Genomic DNA, 18,720 nt, shown 5'->3' on the forward strand with positions numbered 1-18,720 from the left:
TGACGGCTGCGGTCTTGGCCTAGGGCTCAGTAGCACAGAACTGGTCTCAAATACCAAAAGTCATTATTATAGCGGAGAGGGTTTCTGAACATCCACAGGCTAAAGTCTCACCATGGGCGAAGCCAAGCACACAGCTTCCCATAATCCTCAAAAAGTATTGAAAAGCATTAAAAATACTTAATTAACTGAGGTTCTGGCCTACCTAACAAAAGCTTGCCCCTCCCTGCAATACCCTTTGGGGGCATTTTTACCCATGATTTTGGAAAAAAAACTCAACAAATTTTGGGCCGATCTCCCAAATAAACCTCAACAAGTTTTGGGGGACCCACCCTAGGAAAAACCCTGGGCTTTGCCACCCACTTCACTACTGAGCAGGGATGCAGGTGGCGCTGTGGGTTAAACCTCAGAGCCTAGGGCTTGCCGATCATAAGGTCGGCAGTTCGAATCCCCACGACGGGGTGAGCTCCCGTTGCTCGGTCCCTGCTCCTGCCAACCTAGCAGTTCAAAAGCACGTCAAAGTGCAAGTAGATAAATAGGTACCACTCCAGCGGGAAGGTAAACAGCGTTTCCGTGCGCTGCTCTGGTTCGCCAAAAGCGGCTTAGTCCTGCTGGCCATATGACCCGGAAGTTGTAAGCCGGCTCCCTCGGCCAATAAAGCGAGATGAGCGCCACAACCCCAGAGTCGGTCACGACTGGACCTAATGGTCAGGGGTCCTTTTACCTTTACCTCACTACTGAGCAACCACAGCAGTCCACAGCCATTTGTGCTTAGAGAGCAGGGTGCCTTGGTCCAAGGGTATAGAATGGCCCCCAAACCTCTCACTTTTAAAAATCATGTATTAAAAATTAGTCCGGTAAGGGCTCTTTCCACGGTCCATCTCATGATCTTTTCCGCGGCAGACCTGAGGACTGAGATTGCCTTGGTCCTGGACGGCTCTGGGAGCATCGACCCGCCGGACTTCGAGCGAGCCAGGAATTTCACCTACAGCTTGGTGAAGACGTCCTACGAGAAGTGTTTGGAGGTGACTGCCTCTGCCTTTTGGGTTCATGATGGTGTTGTAACAAAACCTGCCCGTTTTCCCTTATGGCGTATCCAAGAGCCCGTGTAGAGTCCTTAAGTGGGTTCCCTATCGGTAGGAGAAAATAACAGAGGCCAACCAGAGAACAGTGAGAAGCAAAGCAGCTAGTAAGCCTGATCTTTATTAAAACTGTTGCAACAGGGTCCTCACTCACCACACACAGGAGGGAGGAGGAACCCAGAACAAAGGGGTGCCCACCCTTATGTAGACTTTTGAAATTGCCCACCCTCAAGCTCCAGAAAACCCCCAGAAACATCATACATCCCTCACAGAAAGAGGTGGTTTCCAGCAAAATCTTGTCTGGCAGAAAACCTGTCAATGGTCACTGATTGGATCACCTGGCTAGGCTGGCCTTTCTTTTGTAATGATAAACACTTAATTCCTGAGCCAGGTCACAGGCTCACCCTATTCATACCTTAAATGTGCCCTTAAGGCAGGAGTTGTGAGCGCAGAGACAATGGGGAGGTTTTTTCATTTCCTCCCTCCTTGCAGAGAAACATTTGGTCAGTTTGGGAGAGTCAAAACGGTTTCAGGACTCTCTTCCTGTACTGTTTCAGACATGCGGTTTATGTACATGTTTGCCTTGTACATTTAATTTACATATTTGAGACCTTAAATTCTTATAACAACGGTGCCGGGGTTCTGCCAGGGACCAGGGCGGGTGTGTCATCTCCTGAACGCAATCTCTGCCTGCTCACACAGTTTCCTTCTTTATTCCAGTGCGTCTTCGCCTTGGTTCAGTATGGAGACATCATCCAGACAGAATTCGACCTGCAAGAGGAGAGGGGCAGCGCCGCCCTGGAAAAAATTAAGGCCATGACTCAAGTGCGCAACACGACCTGGACTGCATCCGCCATCCAGCATGTCCTGTGAGTTAACGGGAACCCCTGAGGAAGAACTCTGTGTGACCCAGAGGTCTGCTTCTGGGATATTCTGCCCCAAAGCTTGCAAACCAAACAGTCATTTCTTTCCCCTTTTCTTTTTTAAACAGAGATTCCATCTTCAACCCAAATTATGGGTCGCAGCTGAATGCCTTGAAGATCATAGTTGTGTTGACAGATGGGGAGATTTTTTTGGACCCCTTGGACATAGAAACGGTGATCAGTTCGACCAGGGAGGCAGGCATCACACGTTACGCCATTGGGGTGAGCTTTGGGTTCAGCAAGGATCTTACAGGCATTTTTCCACTGGACATATCAGAACCTGAATTCTTTGGCATGACATCAGGTTGGGGAGGTGGGTTTTGGTCATGTGAAGGGAAATAATAATAATAATAAGCGCTCAACCTGAAGCACATTCAACCCGAGGTATGACTGTATTGTGTAGCAGGAACCCCCCACCCCAATCATTCAGTTTGTACAAACTTCACACACTCACACTCACACACTACATATGCCACACTTCTGTTATAAATTCATAGAAAAATCAACCATACATTGGATTTGCACTGTTCCATTTTTATTTTACTCCATATGACAAGGACTATCAAAGGGGGGTGGCTTGGTTCTGGTCAGCCATAATCCCTTCACCATCCCAGCACATCCACAGGAGCCCTGCCCAGTTGTTATGCCAACCCTGATGGTCCTAGACAGAAGACCACCAAGATCACAAAGAACTTGCATATGGGAGTGGATTCAGCATGGACTGAAACAAAGGACAATGATCAGATCTTCCCTCTGGGGGCAGGAAACTGCCAACTCCCCTTTGTCTCCTGGAAGTGACTCATGGGCGGGGGGGGGGGGGGGAAGGAGGAACCAGCCAGGTGACAGGACACTCAGGTTACCACCACAACTCCTCCCTCAACCCCTCCTTTCTGTAATGTATGCATGATGTCAACCCCTCCTTTCTGTAATGTATGCATGATGTCAACCCCTCCTTTCTGTAATGTATGCATGATGTTTCTGGGGGTGGGCTTGATCTACAGGGTGGGAATTTCAAAAGTTTTTATAAGGTCTTGCACACCATCTTTCTGGGTCTTTCCTCTCTCCTGCAAGTGAGGGGAACACCCTGTTGCAACAGTTCAATAAAGGCCAAGCCTACAGGCTGCTGTTTTGCTCCAAGTTATCCTGGTTGGTGTCTTTGTTTTTGTCCAAGGGAGCCCTCGGATTTTTCCGGTAACATTGTAAGTGAGCTGGAACTGGTCTGTGACTGTAATAATAAAATTCAAATCCAGTATTGCCCTGGGTTGGGGTGTCCTCTACAGGTCGGGGAGGCCTTCGAGAAGCCAAAAGCACTGCAGGAGCTGCAGCTGATCGCCTCTGACCCCGATGAAAGTCACCTCTTCCGCGTGACAAATTATTCTGCCCTGGCCGTCCTCCTTTCCATGTTGCAAGAGAAGATCATTGGCATTGAAGGTGAGGCACTGGGGTATTTCTTCTTAGGCAAAGCTGCCTTAAACCAAAGGTGAGCTGAAGGGGAACAAACCCAAAGGAAACTAAAAGTCTGTACGTCCCCTTTTTCAATGTATAGTTAAGAGAGTAAGCTATGAGCCAGGATGTCCTCCTGAGCAGAACATCAGAAGTTTCCTCACACCAGATCGGATCGTTGGTTCATCTAGCCCAGTTTGCCTGCTCTGACTGGCAGCAGCTCTCCAGAACATTCCTAACCATACCTGGAGGTGCTGGGGTTTAAACCTGCCATGCAAAACAGGGCTTTAAAAATAAAGTAAGGTGCTACTCCTCATGGTCCTGAATAAAGGGTTGATATAGGAAGCTGTCTTATAGCAACTTAGACCATTGGTCCTTTGGGGCTGGGGGGGGTTGCTGTGTGTGGGGGGGTTGCTGTTGGTTTTTTGCATCTTTGTTTTAGATCTTGTTCTGATTTATGTGGAAATTGTTCCATTTGGTTGTGAATTTTTTTAATGTCTTATTTATTTTTCTTTTTAAAAAAATCATTTTTATTGATTTTCCAATAAAAACAGCCAATCAACATAACCGCATCATAATCCAATTATAAACAAGAAACTTAAATTTAAAAAAAAGACCAAACTGTAGTCCAAATTGTAATTATTAATTTTTCCGGGCTCCCCATAGTCTGGACCTCTGAAGCATATCTCCAAATCTTCAGTCCTGCCTCTTCTCGTTTTCATATTTTCCGCCTTCTGGTCTTATCACTTTAAAGTTCTCTAATGTCTTATTTAATTTTCATGACTACTTTTGTTATGTTGTAGTTATCTAATTCCCGCCCTTGGTCGCAAGCCGCCTTGAGCATGGTTTGAACTGTGTGAGAAGGCAGCATACAAAATAAAATTGTCTACCCTGACTGGCAGGGACTCGCCAGAGTTTTAGGCAAGGAATATTTCTCAGCCCTAACTGGAGACGCCAAAGATTTAACCTGGGACCTTCTGCATGCAAAGCAGGTGTTCTGCTATTGAGCTTTGGCCCTCTCAGAAATACCTCACTGACTTTCCTTCTCAGGAACGGAAGGTGCCATCTTGGAATTCGACCTGGCCCAAAGTGGCTTCAGCGTTCACCTCCTGCATGAGGTAAAAATGTGGTGTTGGTGTTTTTTGGGAGGTGGGCAATAGAAAAAATTCTAGAGTTGAAAGGGACCTGAGGGTCATCTAGTCCAACCCGCCGCAACGCAGGAATTATGAACTTACTGGCCAGCCAGTGCTATCTGAGTTTCTTTGCTTTTTTTAAAAGACCTATTTAATTTCAAGTTTCGTTGGACATGTTGTTGTTGTCATTTAGTCATTTAGTCGTGTCCGACTCTTCGTGACCCCCTGGACCAGAGCACGCCAGGCCCTCCTGTCTTCCACTGCCTCCCGCAGTTTGGTCAGACTCATGCTGGTAGCTTCGAGAACACTGTCCAACCACCTCGTCCTCTGTCGTCCCCTTCTCCTTGTGCCCTCCATCTTTCCCAACATCAGGGTCTTTTCCAGGGAGTCTTCTCTTCTCATGAGGTGGCCAAAGTCTTGGAGCCTCAGCTTTAGTTGGGCATAGACCTTCTTAAACCAAGGATGAGCAGCCTGTGGTTCTCTAGTTGTCGTGGGACTACAGCTACCAAGACAGACAGAAGAAAGGACTTCTTCACACGGCACATAGTTAGACCCTGAAACTCACTCCCTGCAAGAAACAAAGATGGCCACTAACTTGAAGGGCTTTAGAAAAGAGGATTACCTAAATTAATAGAGGAAAAGGCTTACCAGCGGCTACTGAAAATATTATGGTGCACCCGCCCCCCACCGTATGTAATTCAAAACAAAAACAATATTAAATACTAAAATAACATTTTAAAACAAAACAAAACATTGATTTATTGCAACACATGACAGGATCTGATTTCCTCCTATTCCTTTGATCTATATTAGGGCTACTAACTTTGTCTGGATTTTCACTTTGGGGAATATGACAACCCTAATCCATATCAGGATTTAACCTCCTTCCTTCAGGCCTGTAAGACAGAGCTATTCCACCTGGCCTTTAATTTGAATTCAGCCGGATCTTTTATTTCCCTTTTATGAAGATCACCCGCTCTGACACCCCACAGCTAATTCTCCCCTGGCCTCCTCGCTGGCCCAAGTAGGACCAATTCAGCCAGCTAGCCCTGGGGATTATCTAATTGATTTTTGAATTTTATTGCTATTCATGTTTTTATACTGTATTTTATGCTGCTTTTCTAATTAAGTGTTTTAAATTTGTTGTTAGCCGCCCTGAGCCCAGTTTTTAACCAGGAAGGGCAGGGTATAAATAAAAATTTATCATTATCATTATTATTATTGTATCAGGATGCCCCCGATTTAGGTGGGGATAACGAATAAAAAGGAACCCAGATCGATAGATAGATAGATAGACAGATGAGAGAGAGAGAGAAGCAGGGGATCTATCTATCTATCTATCTATCTATCAGCGTTCACCACCCCCATCGTTCTACCCGGACACGGAGGTCCAGCACTGAGGGCCTTCTGGCGGTTCCCTCACTGGGAGAAGCCAAGCTACAGGGAACCAGGCAGAGGGCCTTCTCGGTAGTGGCACCTGCCCTGTGGAATGCCCTCCCACCAGATGTCAAAGAGAAGAACAACTACCAGACTTTTAGAAGACATCTGAAGGCAGCCCTGTTTAGGGAAGCTTCTAATGTTTGATGTACTACAGTATTTTAATATTTTTTTGGAAGCTGCCCAGAGTGGCTGGGGAAGCCCAGCCAGATGGGCGGGGTATAAATAATAAATTATTATTATTATTATTATTATTATTATTATTATCTATATATCTAATGGCTAAACTTTCACTGACCCAACTGCTATCTGTTTCAGCGCTATATACTTTTTGGTGCTGTGGGAGCGTTTGACTGGGCCGGAGGGATTCTTCTCTATGACATGGCAGACAACACCGTGGTTTTCTTGAACGAGTCAATGGGCACTACTGGTGCAAAAAACGGCTATTTAGGTAAGGACCCTCTCAGATGACTGTTGTTCTGCAGCTCCTCTGAATGTTTTGACTTTCAGGGACACAGGAAGCTACTTTTTCCCAGGGTCTGACAGTCGATCTATCTAGCTCCATATTGTCAGCACAGAGCGTTGCCTGCAGGAGGATCAAACCTTCTGCATGCAAAGCAGGCACACTGCCATTGAGTTCCCTTATAAAGAAAGCAAGATTCTAGTCTTTGTGGTTCGGTATTAAGGGTTGAGGTAAACAGGAACGTAGGAAGTTACGTTATACTGAGTCAGACCACTGGTCCAGCTCTCTGGGATTTCCAGCAAAGGATCATTTTCTCAGTCCTAACTGGAGATGCTGGGGATCAAACTCGCGACCTTCTGCATGCAAAGCAGGTTCTCTGCCACTGCGCCACAGCCTTTTCAATTGGCTTCGAATGAATGGGTTTCATCCACTTAGCTCTGATCGACTGGGAGTGTGAGAACAAACAGATCAATGCAACTCTTGGCCCGTAGAAGGACATTGAGATATATATCTTCATTGCTGACAGAGTCATCTATCCTCATCTATGTTCAAGGAGTTAGGTATGGGAAGAGGACCAGCTTTCTTTCGTCACAACCGTTTTCTGACTTTTGCCCTGACCTACCCTCACAAGGCAGAGTCCCCAGGCAGGGGGGTGGGGAGATTGATTTGACAAGGAACCTGGTCCCTCCATCTGTTCCTGGATGCAGCAGCTGCCAGTGCCCATTTGGGACTGGTAGGGTGGCAGGCAGGGAGACGAACAGTAGGGGGAGCCAGAGCCAATGGCTGGTAGTGGCGTAGTGCTCCGCCCCCCCCCGAAAAGTTTCCACTCTTTTTTTTTTTAATTGCTTTTCTCTTACAGTGGTACCTCAGGTTACATACGCTTCAGGTTACAGACTCCACTAACCCAGAAATAGTGCTTTAGGTTAAGAACTTTGCTTCAGGATGAGAACAGAAATCGTGCTCTGGTGGCGCGGTGGCAGCAGGAGGCCCCATTAGCTAAAGTGGTACTTCAGGTTAAGAACAGTTTCAGGTTAAGAACGGACCTCCGGAACGAATTAAGTACTTAACCCGAGGTGCCACTGTATATCACATCATCAACACATACTACGTCAAGCACAGGATAGTAAGAAAGAAATAACATAAATATAAGACATATATAGGTGAATAATAATGATAACATAACTCAGGGAACCAGGCAGAGGGCCTTCTTAGTGGTGGCGCTGACGATTCACCGTGCTAGAGAAGAAACTAAAAATTTTAAATGTTTGGGTTTCTTCTGCAGTTAGATTCACAGAATGTTTAGGGGTATGAGTCCCCCTGCGTCCCCCCAGAAAAAAAAGCACTGTCTATGCCATGGGTAGGGAAACTAAGGCCCGGGGGCCGGATCCTGCCCAATCGCCTTCTAAATCTGGCCCACGGACAGTCTGGGAATCAGCATGTTTTTACATGAGTAGAATGTGTCCTTTTATTTAAAATGCATCTCTGGGTTATTTGTGGGGCATAGGAATTCGTTCATCCCCCCCTCAAATATAGTCCAGCCCACCACATGGTCTGAGGGACAGTGGACCGGCCCCCTGCTGGAAAAGTTTGCTGACCCCTTTATGCACTCATAAACTGATGAGGAGGGAGAAACGAGAGAACCCAAAAACCAACCGTCTATCCATCTATCGCTCTGCATTGTCCTTTGTGTTTAAAAGTCCCACCAGCTTCCCATCTTCTTCTTGACCTTGAGGAAGTTCTGCTTCTGGTCTCTTTCTCCTCCAGGCTACAGCGTGGGCGCGATCGACACGGCACGCGGCACTTTGGTCGTGGCAGGGGCCCCTCGACACAGCATCAAGGGGAAAGTGATGGTGTTTGAAGGAGACCGTTTAAAGCAGATCCTCCACGGGGAACAGGTATATCATTGCTGGATCTTCCACAGCGCCTGCCTTGGATCCTCCTCGTCTTCTCATTTTCTCTTAGGCATTTCCTGGATCAGTGCCCTTCTGGATGCCAGGCTGGTTTTGCTGGACCACTTAAGAAATCGTTTAGCTGTTGTTCTACAAACCAAAGCACATACATGATTTCATTTTAATAATGGCAGCCTTGTCTCTAGCTCAGGGTTGGGGACCTCAGGACCCTGTGGGCTCTCCCCAGACCATTCTTCCTCCTTAGCCACATCCTCTCTGCCCCCCCCCCCGAGACCAGGCTGAGGAGTACAACTCTGATGAGAAATGGTGGGATCCTACCCCTTCCCCTGCTCATGGCCAGAATCCCGAAACTCCACAATAGTTGATTTGGAACAACGGTTTGCCGAGGGTCACAGTTTGGAAGATAATAGCTGGGCAGAACCGGGAGGTGAACAGCAAGGAGAAGAAAGGGAAGAGAGTGAGATAGCAGGCTCTCTCTCACTGGAAGATGTGCAGCTTCTCAGTCCCAAGATTAGATAACGTGGCTTCGCAAAAGGCTCAGTGGTTGAGAAATCAGGTGGCTAGGAGACGGGAGGACGGAAGTGACTAGAGGGAAGTGCACTCCGAGAACGGCCGCTTGTTCTTTTGCTGCATTCATTAAACATTTCTGTTACTGGTAAGAGACTGCTTTCTCTTTATACTGCTTATCTATGGCCAAGGGGGGAGAAAGCTGAGCCCCCAAAGCCTGACCCAGGCCACTCTCCTCACCAAAACCAAAATAAACTGTCACTGGTAGATGCTGGCACAGGCAGACAAGGCAAGGATTCCTGGATTCCTTGTTATATACATGTGCATTTATATCCTTGTATGTTTCTTTGGAATTTGTGTAGCTATTATATTACAAAGTGTCTCTGTTTATACGATTTAGAGTTACGCACAGCTGATGAAGCCCCTTCGGGCAAAACGGGAATATCCAGTAATCCTTGTCTTGTCTGCCTGTGCCAGCCATCTAACAGTGCCAGTTTCTTTTGTCTACCAGCTTGATAGATTAGATACTTAGAAGATTATTTCATGTCACTCTTCTAAGGAATAGTTCAGACAGAAAAATACAAGAGAAGATGAAGAAATTAGAAATGAATGTATTACGGCACTGACAAAATAGGATTTGTATTTTGTACATACTGGGCTTGGTTGTCAACTGAATAAGCTACATTTTAATATAATATGTCACAATGTTGATTTTGACACTATGAGAAGCTGTATCTAATTTTTGAAGAGTAGTTTCTAGTAAATAACTTTGCAGTTGTTATGATACAGCCTATTAAGTTTACATGTTTATTCGCTCTCCTCACCAGCCCGGCTTCACACCCTCCTTGCATGTGTTTGCCTGTCTGGAAATGTGCCCTTGAGCTCTGCTTGTGCCCCTTCGCTTGCCCAGATAAAGACTAGAAAAGGGGTTCATGACTGTGGATAGAAACTTGTTGTTGTCGTTGTTTAGTTGTTTAGTCGTGTCTGACTCTTCGTGACCCCCTGGACCAGAGCACGCCAGGCATTCCTGTCTTCCACTGCCTCCTGCAGTTTGGTCAAACTCATGCTGGTAGCTTAGAGAACACTGTCCAACCATCTTGTCGTCCCCTTCTCCTTGGGCCCTTCATCTTTCCCAACATCAGGGTCTTTTCCAGGAAGTCTTCTCTTCTCATGAGGTGGCCAAAGTCTTGGAGCCTCAGCTTCAGGATCTGTCCTTCCAGTGAGCACTCAGGGCTGATTTCCTTCAGAATGGAGAGGTTTGATCTTCTTGCAGTCCTCTCAAGAGTCTCCTCCAGCACCAGAATTCAAAAGCATCAATTCTTCAGCGATCGGCCTTCTTTATGGTCCAGCTCTCACTTCCATACATCACTACTGGGAAAACCAAAGCTTTAACTATGTGGGCCTTTGTTGGCAAGGATAGAAACTAGCCTACTATATAGAGATAAGTTGTGCATTAATCGCTCTGTGTCAGGGACTGGGCAGAGAAGGACTGCTGGAGACCGCCTCCCCATCCGGACCCTACCAGGGAGGAGGAAGAGGAAGACAGTATAGATTTACAACAGGGATTTGAGGGAGGTAGCAGCTCAGAGGCAGATGAGGGGAAAAGCTGGGAAATCATAGGAGAGCCAGAGCAACACCCGGCTGACACATTGTCATTAGAAAGCATCCCAGACCCTCCATCTCCCAGAACCTGGCGGGCCTTGAAAGTAGGAGAGCAAAGAGCTCAAAGGCAGAGGGCACATAGAGGAGATGATGGTGATGACGAATGAAGAAGTGGGAGAGCAGGGGGTGGAGATTCACCCGGGACAGCGCCATTATCCAAGAGACTGGGTTCTATAGCCTCTCACTGTAAAGTTTGAATCAAAAAAGGACTGTAAGAAACTTTTCATTGTCTTTATGCTTTCCTGGGTAACCAGCCAGGAGCTGCTGACATCATCCTGACTCTCTGTCTGCTTCTGGCCTTGCCCACCATTGGTTTGTGGCCCTTGTAGAGTTGCCCACCTTTGTTTCTACTAGTCATGTTGTGAGGGAAAAATTAGTAGACAGCGGCGGCGGCGGCAGCAGCATATTAGGAAAATCAATTAAGCCATTTCTGTCCTTACATCGAACACTGTGGAGCGCTCTCCCCAGGGAGGCTTGTCTGGTGCCTTCATTACCTATCTTTAGGCACCCAGGAAACATGTTTCTCTTTAATTCTTTAACATTTGGCTGATTAACATTCTATGTCTTTAAAAATGTGTTTGTGAGAAGGGAGTTTTTGGGTTGGTTTTGGCTTTTTTCTTGTTTTTATTACGTATTTTGTGTTCTCGTTTTGAATTTTCATGTTGTGAACTGCCCTGTGACCTTCGGATGAAGGGCGGTACACAAATTTAATAAATAAAATTGTGGCTGTTTAAATCTTGAATTCTCTGATTATAAAAGCAAATTGCTTTCAGCCCTCGAGAGCAAAACTTAAATCAAGCATATCCATATTCTTTGTATATATCTATATCAGACAGATAGATAGATAGATAGATAGATAGATAGATAGATAGATAGAAATAGAAAGTGGATGCCTTTTTGTGGTCAGCGTTTGGAAGCGTTCGGCATAGAAATCCCATCAGTGTTTGTTCTCTTGGACTGCAGGTTGGGTCCTATTTTGGCTCCGAGCTCTGCCTGTTGGACATCGACCTGGATGGGGTTACAGATCACCTGCTTGTTGGAGCTCCATTTTTCCATATGCAAGGGGAGGAAGGAAAGGTTTACCTTTATCGCTTGGATAGCCAGGTAAAACATCCTACTGTTCACATTTTACACCTGTGCTAAAAAGATTGCACAGGCTGCCTGTTTACTACTAATCAGTTTAATACAGAAGAGTGTCTTCAGCAGACAGAATTCTACACAATTCTTAGGAGCTGCCGCAGAAAATGCCCTCTCCCGTTGCTCCGAAATCCGAGGGCAGTGGAACGACCAAGAGAGTCCTTCCAAATGCATTTATTATTTATTTTTATTTCACAAAATGTGTACAGTATTCTGCTTGATTGTAAGCGGAAACTCTAAGCAGTTTACCAAAGGGGGGGAAAGGGTTGCCAGCAAAAGACAAAGTTAAAATGAGTATTAAAAAAATAAAAAATACAAATATAGTTAAAATCAGTGGTTAGGCTTGGGGGGGGGGGGAACTAATTAAAACACCTATCAACTTTGACATGTTTTGGATAGCTTTCCCTGAACAAAAAATGTTCCAGTTTGCCATGAGGGGAGAAGGAAGAGGGCGCTGCGATCGCAGCAACCCGGCTGCTGCTTTTGGGATTTATGGGGTAGCTCGAAGGTCCTGGGGGTGACCAGGAAGCCAAGGGGTCCGGCAGCAATGAAAGCAAGTTCCCAACAGGCCCATCCAGTTTCCAATGGAAAGTGAGCGAGGTCCCTTGCAAAGAGGTTTGGCAACTTAGAATATGCAGAACTTGCAGGTTCAACCCTCAGAATAAGAGAGCAAGAAGAAAGTATTTTTAAAGAAGAGTGGAAAATATTTATTGAATTGTACACAATAATTGTACACAGCTGAAAACGCTGGCAGCGTTAAGATCAATTCAACAGAGTAAATAATATTTGATTGATGTAAAAGTGGAAAATTGATTTGAATGGTTCTAGTAAAATAGGCAGGAAAGTATGATATGAACCATGGAAGGAGAAGAAGGGAAGCCGTTGGATATTTCAAAGTTTGTAAAAAAATTTGATTTGAAATGTAGAAAAATGAAAACTCAATAAAAAAATTATATATCCAAAAAGAGTACAGTGAAGGCATTTGCCATGCTAAAAGATTGATTTCTTACAAGAGCAGAATTAGAATCACGTGGCACTTGTAACTGTACCAGTTCTGCAGATTTCAGTGATGGGGTAAGGGGATGCCTCAAGTAAACTGGTCCCAAGCTGTTAAAGGCTTGAGTTCACTTGAAGGAACCTCCTTACACACAATTCAGGTAAATTCAGTTGAAGGAACCTCCACCAACAGGTGGAAGCAGCAGACAAAAAGCACTTTCATGTAACTTTCCCCTTTCCCCCTCTCTCCTGCTTTCTCCCAGGCCAACAATTTTACTCTACAGAGACATTTACAGGGCCAGCTGGGGTCCCTTTTCTCCAGGTTTGGATTTGCCATGGCTAGCATTGGTGACGTGGACCAGGACGGTTTTGGAGATGTTGCCATCGGCGCACCCCTCGAGGACCATGGGTCAAGCCCCAACTCTTTTGGCAGTGTTTACATCTTTAATGGCGGCAAGGAGGGTTTGCGGGATCCCTTCTCCCAGGTAAGGGGGCCTTGTGGAATAGTATTTCGGAGAAAGAAAGAGGGAGACACTGCTTCCAGACGGCTTGTTTATTGAGCATCCCTCCTGATTTGTTTACAAGGAGATTAGACCATGTTGGCCATTTATTGAGCCTTCCCTCTGCTTAGTTTGCAGGGCATCAAAACAACATAGGAAGCTGCCTTATGCTGAGTTATGGTCTGTGAGCTGCATGGCCAGGGAAAAAACAATGCTATCCAGGGTTGTAAAGACTGCAGAGAGAATAAATGGGTGCACTCTTCCCACCTTAGATCAAATCTACAGTGGTGCCCCGCAAGACGAATGCCTCGCAAGACGGAAAACCCGCTAGATGAAAGGGTTTTCCGTTTTTGAGTTGCTTCGCAGGACGAATTTCCCTATGGGCTTGCTTCGCAAGACGAAAATGTCTTGCGAGTCTTGAGATTTTTTTTCCGCTCCCCCCCCCCCTTTTTCTAAGCTGCTAATAGCCTTTTAGCAGCTAAGCCGCTAAGCCGCTAAGCCTTTAATAGCTGCTAAACTGCTAATAGCGCTAATCCGCTAAGCCGCTAATAGGGTTGCTTCGCAAGACGAAAAAACCACTAGACGAAGACACTCGCGGAACGGATTAATTTCGTCTTGCGAGGCACCACTGTATGCTGCCAGGTGCCATAAGAAAGCGGCGGAGATAGCACAGGATAGTACGCACCCCGGAAATGATCTCTTTCAGCTTCTGCCTTCTGGAAGAAGGTATAGGGTTATAAAGGCCAGGACTAGCCACCTGAAAAACAGTTTCTATGCAAATACAATTCTGGTTCTAAACGCAGCATAAGGGGTTTCTACAGTATAGTGTATTTTAAAATAGGGTTTTAGAGTTTTTAAGGGTTTTTGAATGTTTTATGTAGTTTTGTAGTAGTTTTATGTAGTTTTGCAATTTCATTGTCCTGCATGGGACAATGACAATAAAGATATATTGTATATCGTATACTGAGTTAGACAGTTGCTCCACCTTCCTCAGTCCTGTCTGCACCAGAGCTTTCCAAACTGTGTGTCGCGACACGTTAGTGTGTCGGTTGCAGTGTGCAGGTGTGTTGCACGAATGCTCCCCACACTCTTCCCGGGGCTGGAAAGGGGCTAGTTCATGGGTAGGCAAACTAAGGCCCAGGGGCTGGATCCGGCCCAATCGCCTTCTCAATCCAGCCTGCGGACGGTCTGGGAATCAGCGTGTTTTTACATGAGTAGAATGTGCCTTTTTACTGAAAATGCATCTCTGGGTTATTTGTGGGGCATAGGAATTCGTTCATTTTTTTTTTTTTTTTCAAAATACAGTGGTACCTCGTGTTAAGTACTTAATTCGTTCCGGAGGTCTGTACTTGACCTGAAACTGTTCTTAACCGGAAGCACCACTTTAGCTAATGGGGCCTCCTGCTGCTGCTGTGCCGGCGTTTCCGTGTGCTGCGCTGGTGCCGGCTCGCCACAGCAGCTTTGTCACGCTGGCCACGTGACCGGAAGTGTCTCCGGACAGCGCTGGCCCCCGGCCTCTTAAGTGAGATGGGCGCACAACCCTAGAGTCGGACACGACTGGCCCGTACGGGCAGGGGTACCTTTACCTTTACCTTTAAGGATATAATTGCAATAATTAAATAATGGAAGAGGGTTTCCCTTGCATGGGACAGTTAAAAGGTGCGCTGTGAGGGACTAGCCAGTGTGCCATGAGAAATAAAAGGAGTCTTCATAATCATTTAAAGCCCCCCGCAAGGCGAGCGCAACATATCCACCTGCAGAGGAGGCTCCCTGGTCTGACTCTGTGTGAGTCAGCTGCTCTGGGCGTCCCCCTTTCCAATTATGGAGAAACAAAAGGGTAGAGGGATATCTCTAGATAGCCAGTCTAGAAGCTTTTAAGACCCAAAACATACCATACATTTAAAACAGGCACAACCATGCCACTTTAAACAGCCAGAGCTCCCCCCCCAAGGATTCTGGGAACTGTAGTTTGTTAAGGTGCTGAAAATGGTTTGGAGACACACACACACACATGACATCTCATTCCCCACACAAAGATAAAATATGCAGAGTGGTTTAACAAGGCTCTCTTGCAATTATAACTCTGTGAGGGGGCACAGAGGCATCCTAATAACTCTCTCAGCACCCATAATGCTTTGGGGAAAGCCGAAACTTTAAAAAGTGGCATTGAAGTGTTTTAAATTAGCAAGCCTCAAAGCTTGACCTTCAGCCCAGCAACTTTTCAGACAACACAGGCGCTGGTACTCATGAGCTTATCTCTCATTAGTGGGAAAGAAGCTACTTTCTCAAAGGCCAGTTTTGTTACCCAGAGACCTGAGTCAGGGAACTGTTTTCTTCGAACAAGAAAACCATTTTCTCGACTGCTTCACTCATGTGATAAGTCAGCTTCCTATGTTGCTGTTCAAAACAGCCCTTTGTTCAGAGCCACGAGGATAGGAATTTTGATTTACAGTGGTACCTCGGGTTAAGAACTTAATTCATTCTGGAGGTCTGTACTTAACCTGAAACTGTTCTTAACCTAAAGCACCACTTTAGCTAATGGGGCCTCCTGCTGCTGCCACGCCGCAGAGAAATTGTGCCGGAGCACAATTTCTGTTCTCATCCTGAAGCAAAGTTCTTAACCTGAAGCAATATTTCTGGGTTAGCGGAGTCTGTAACCTGAAGCATATGTAACCTGAGGTACCACTGTATAGTCCAGCCCACCACATGGTCTGAGGGACGGTGGACCGGCCCCCTGCTGAAAAAGTTTGCTGACCACTGGCCCTAGTTTAACCTCCGGTTTGCTCACAAAACTGGATTGCTGTGTCGCGCAAAATGATGCATGTCTACAAAGTGTGTCACCAACATGAAACGTTTGGAAAGCTCTGGTCTACACTGACTGGCAGTGGCTCTCCAGGGTAGTGGTTCAGGCAGGGGGCATTCCCAAGCCTACCTGGGGATGCTGGGGATTGAGCTTGGGGTCTTCTCTGCCTGCAAAAAAAACGCTCTGCCCTTGAGGTATATGACCCTTCCCCTAATAATACAATGGTACCTCAGGTTACAGATGCTTCAGGTTACAGACTCTTCAGGTTACAGACTCCGCTAACCCAGAAATAGTGCTTCAGGTTAAGAAATTTGCTTCAGGATGAGAACAGAAATCGTGCTCCGGCAACGCAGCGGTAGCAGGAGGCCCCATTAGCTAAAGTGGTACCTCAGGTTAAGAACGGACGGTTTCAGGTTAAGAACGGACCTCCAGAATGAATTAAGTACTTAACCTGAGGTACCACTGTAGTCTATTAAACATTAAAAGCTTACCTAAAGCTTCCCTAAAAGCTGTTGAGCTTTTTTTCAGTTTTGCCCAAAGTTCCCTATTTTAAAGGCAAATCGCAAAAAAAGACAGTTGACATATGTCCAGATTTCCCTGGATGTTTCAGTGATTTCTGCCCAGACACTGTTTCCTGTAGTTTATTGCTGGCAACCCTGCTCCAACCCCATTATACCTGCACAGCAATCTTGTAAGATGGGTTAATCCGAGAGACCAAGTATGCTTCACGACTAGGGATTTGAAGGCTGGTCTCTGGGGCCCTAGTTCAGCACACTAAACACTGCCCCCGCTGTACCCCATTTTTCTATTTCCCTCTTCTGATTCCAGAGGATAACAGCTGCTCAAACCGGTCCGCCTGGACTCATGTATTTTGGAAGGTCCGTGGCTGGTGGATTGGACTTCACTGCGGACGGTCTCCCCGATATTATTGTTGGATCATTAGGTTCTGTTACTTTGCTCCGGTAGGTCGTAATGATCTTTGGGTTTTCTCCTGGGGAAAAGAGAGACTAAAAACCCCTCTGGTCTGCAGTCTTCTTGAGCTGAGTTTTTCTGTAGACAAAAAACATTTTTCAGCTGTCGGGGAAAAACATGTCTAGCATCAGCGTGCCAAATAAATTCAGAACTCACCCCCTTTTCCATGCAGTCATGAGGGTAGGCTTGGGCTGGCAATTTGGGGTCCGTGTTGCAGGTGTTGGTGTGCATGACTGGATGTTACAGAGCTGATCAAATCAGCAGCTTCTAGGCTAGGGATGGAGAATTTCAGCCTTCCCACCCTCCCAGACCAGGAGTGGGAATGTTTTTCAGCCCAATAACCTCCTTCCCTTCTGATCAACTTTTGGGGCAGGGTGGGGGGTGGGCAGATGTACAAGTGGGCAGAGCAACGGGTTAAAAATTAATCTTTGCACAGTAGGGCTGGGCAATTTATCGATATATCGCTCAAAGCCGGTTCAAAGTCCATATTGCGATATCAGTTTCATAATTTTTGACCTGGCAATATGTTGCAAATCAGGATGTGTGTTAGGGCTGGACGATGTATCATCTAAAAAATAAAAAAAAGGTAAAGGACCCCTGACGGTTAAGTCCAGTCGTGGCCGACTCTGGGGTTGTGGCGCTCATCTCGCTTTATTGGCCGAGGGAGCCGGCGTACAGCTTCCGGGTCATGTGGCCAGCATGACTAAGCCACTTCTGGCGAACCAGAGCAGCGCACGGAAACGCCGTTTACCTTCCCGCCAGAGCGGTACCTATATATCTACTTGCGCTTTGACGTGCTTTCAAACTGGTAGGTTGGCAGGAGCTGGGACCGAGCAAAGGGAACTCAACCCATTGCAGGGATTTGAACCGCTGACCTTTTGATCAGCAAGTCCTAGGCTCTGTGGTTTACACCACAGCGCCACCCGCTTCCCTCCAATTTCAAATCCATATCATGATATTGGTTTCATCATTTTTGACCTGGCAAATCTATTGCGAATCAGGATGTCTGTGTGCTTTGCAAAAATCACAATGTGGGGACGGATGGACGGACCTTGAAGCCAGCCAATGCCTCTACATAGCTCCACCCTTATTACAGATATCGTGATATATCAGTATATCGCGATGTCTAGCTGGTGATTTATTCCGATGTTGAAAACCAGAAATCGCCCAGCCCTATTGTATAGGAGGCTGCTTTGTACACGAACACCCCTCTCTACTCTCCATCCAGCAAGCAAGAGACATTATCAAAGTTCAAAGACATATTTCCAGCTGGGCAAAGCCACTTAAGGAGGATGTGAAGCAGAGCCAGTGAGGGATGAGACCCAGGGATGGTTCCAAGGGCCAGGTAGAGAGGCCTGGGGGGCCACATTTGGCCCAAGAGGTTCCCCACTCCCCTAAACTGTGCCCCTTTCACTTCCCCATCTCACTGCCCAAATACCAACCATATTCTGCTCCATAATCACCCAGGCGGCTGCTGATTTGTAGAGCTCTGCTGAGGCAGCCAAGAAAGTAGCCGTCCTTGAAATATTATATGCTTCCATTTGCCTTTGGGGTTTGATTTTAAAGCCGAGCCTATCTTTCTTTCCCTCTTCTTCCATTTAGCTCCAGGCCAATTCTTCGACTGGAACCCACCATGCACTTTACCCCGGGGAGAATAGTCCATTTCGACGGCGTCGTTACGGCCAGATTGTGCTTCAATAGGGTTTCCCCTCCTGGGACCGTGCGGTCAGGTAATGAACACCCACATGGCAAGCA

General features: G+C 46.4%; 1 protein-coding gene across 1 annotated transcript in view; it reads left to right on the plus strand.

The window, feature by feature from the left end:
• ITGAE (integrin subunit alpha E) overlaps positions 1-18,720 on the plus strand; it is a gene marked incomplete at its 5' end in the record, with an annotated part of 59,605 nt that overhangs the window by 18,513 nt on the left and 22,372 nt on the right. Inside the window, 11 exons of the mRNA XM_080983329.1 lie at positions 901-1,022; positions 1,800-1,948; positions 2,071-2,224; positions 3,283-3,433; positions 4,496-4,563; positions 6,334-6,466; positions 8,243-8,373; positions 11,521-11,661; positions 12,954-13,175; positions 16,822-16,955; positions 18,568-18,695. Of these exons, the coding sequence (XP_080839455.1) occupies positions 901-1,022; positions 1,800-1,948; positions 2,071-2,224; positions 3,283-3,433; positions 4,496-4,563; positions 6,334-6,466; positions 8,243-8,373; positions 11,521-11,661; positions 12,954-13,175; positions 16,822-16,955; positions 18,568-18,695 (1,533 nt within the window). The remainder of the gene's footprint in view (positions 1-900; positions 1,023-1,799; positions 1,949-2,070; positions 2,225-3,282; positions 3,434-4,495; positions 4,564-6,333; positions 6,467-8,242; positions 8,374-11,520; positions 11,662-12,953; positions 13,176-16,821; positions 16,956-18,567; positions 18,696-18,720) is intronic.

Source organism: Podarcis pityusensis (assembly GCF_964106645.2).
Source record: "Podarcis pityusensis genome assembly, chromosome: 15".
Lineage (NCBI taxonomy): Eukaryota > Metazoa > Chordata > Lepidosauria > Squamata > Lacertidae > Podarcis > Podarcis pityusensis.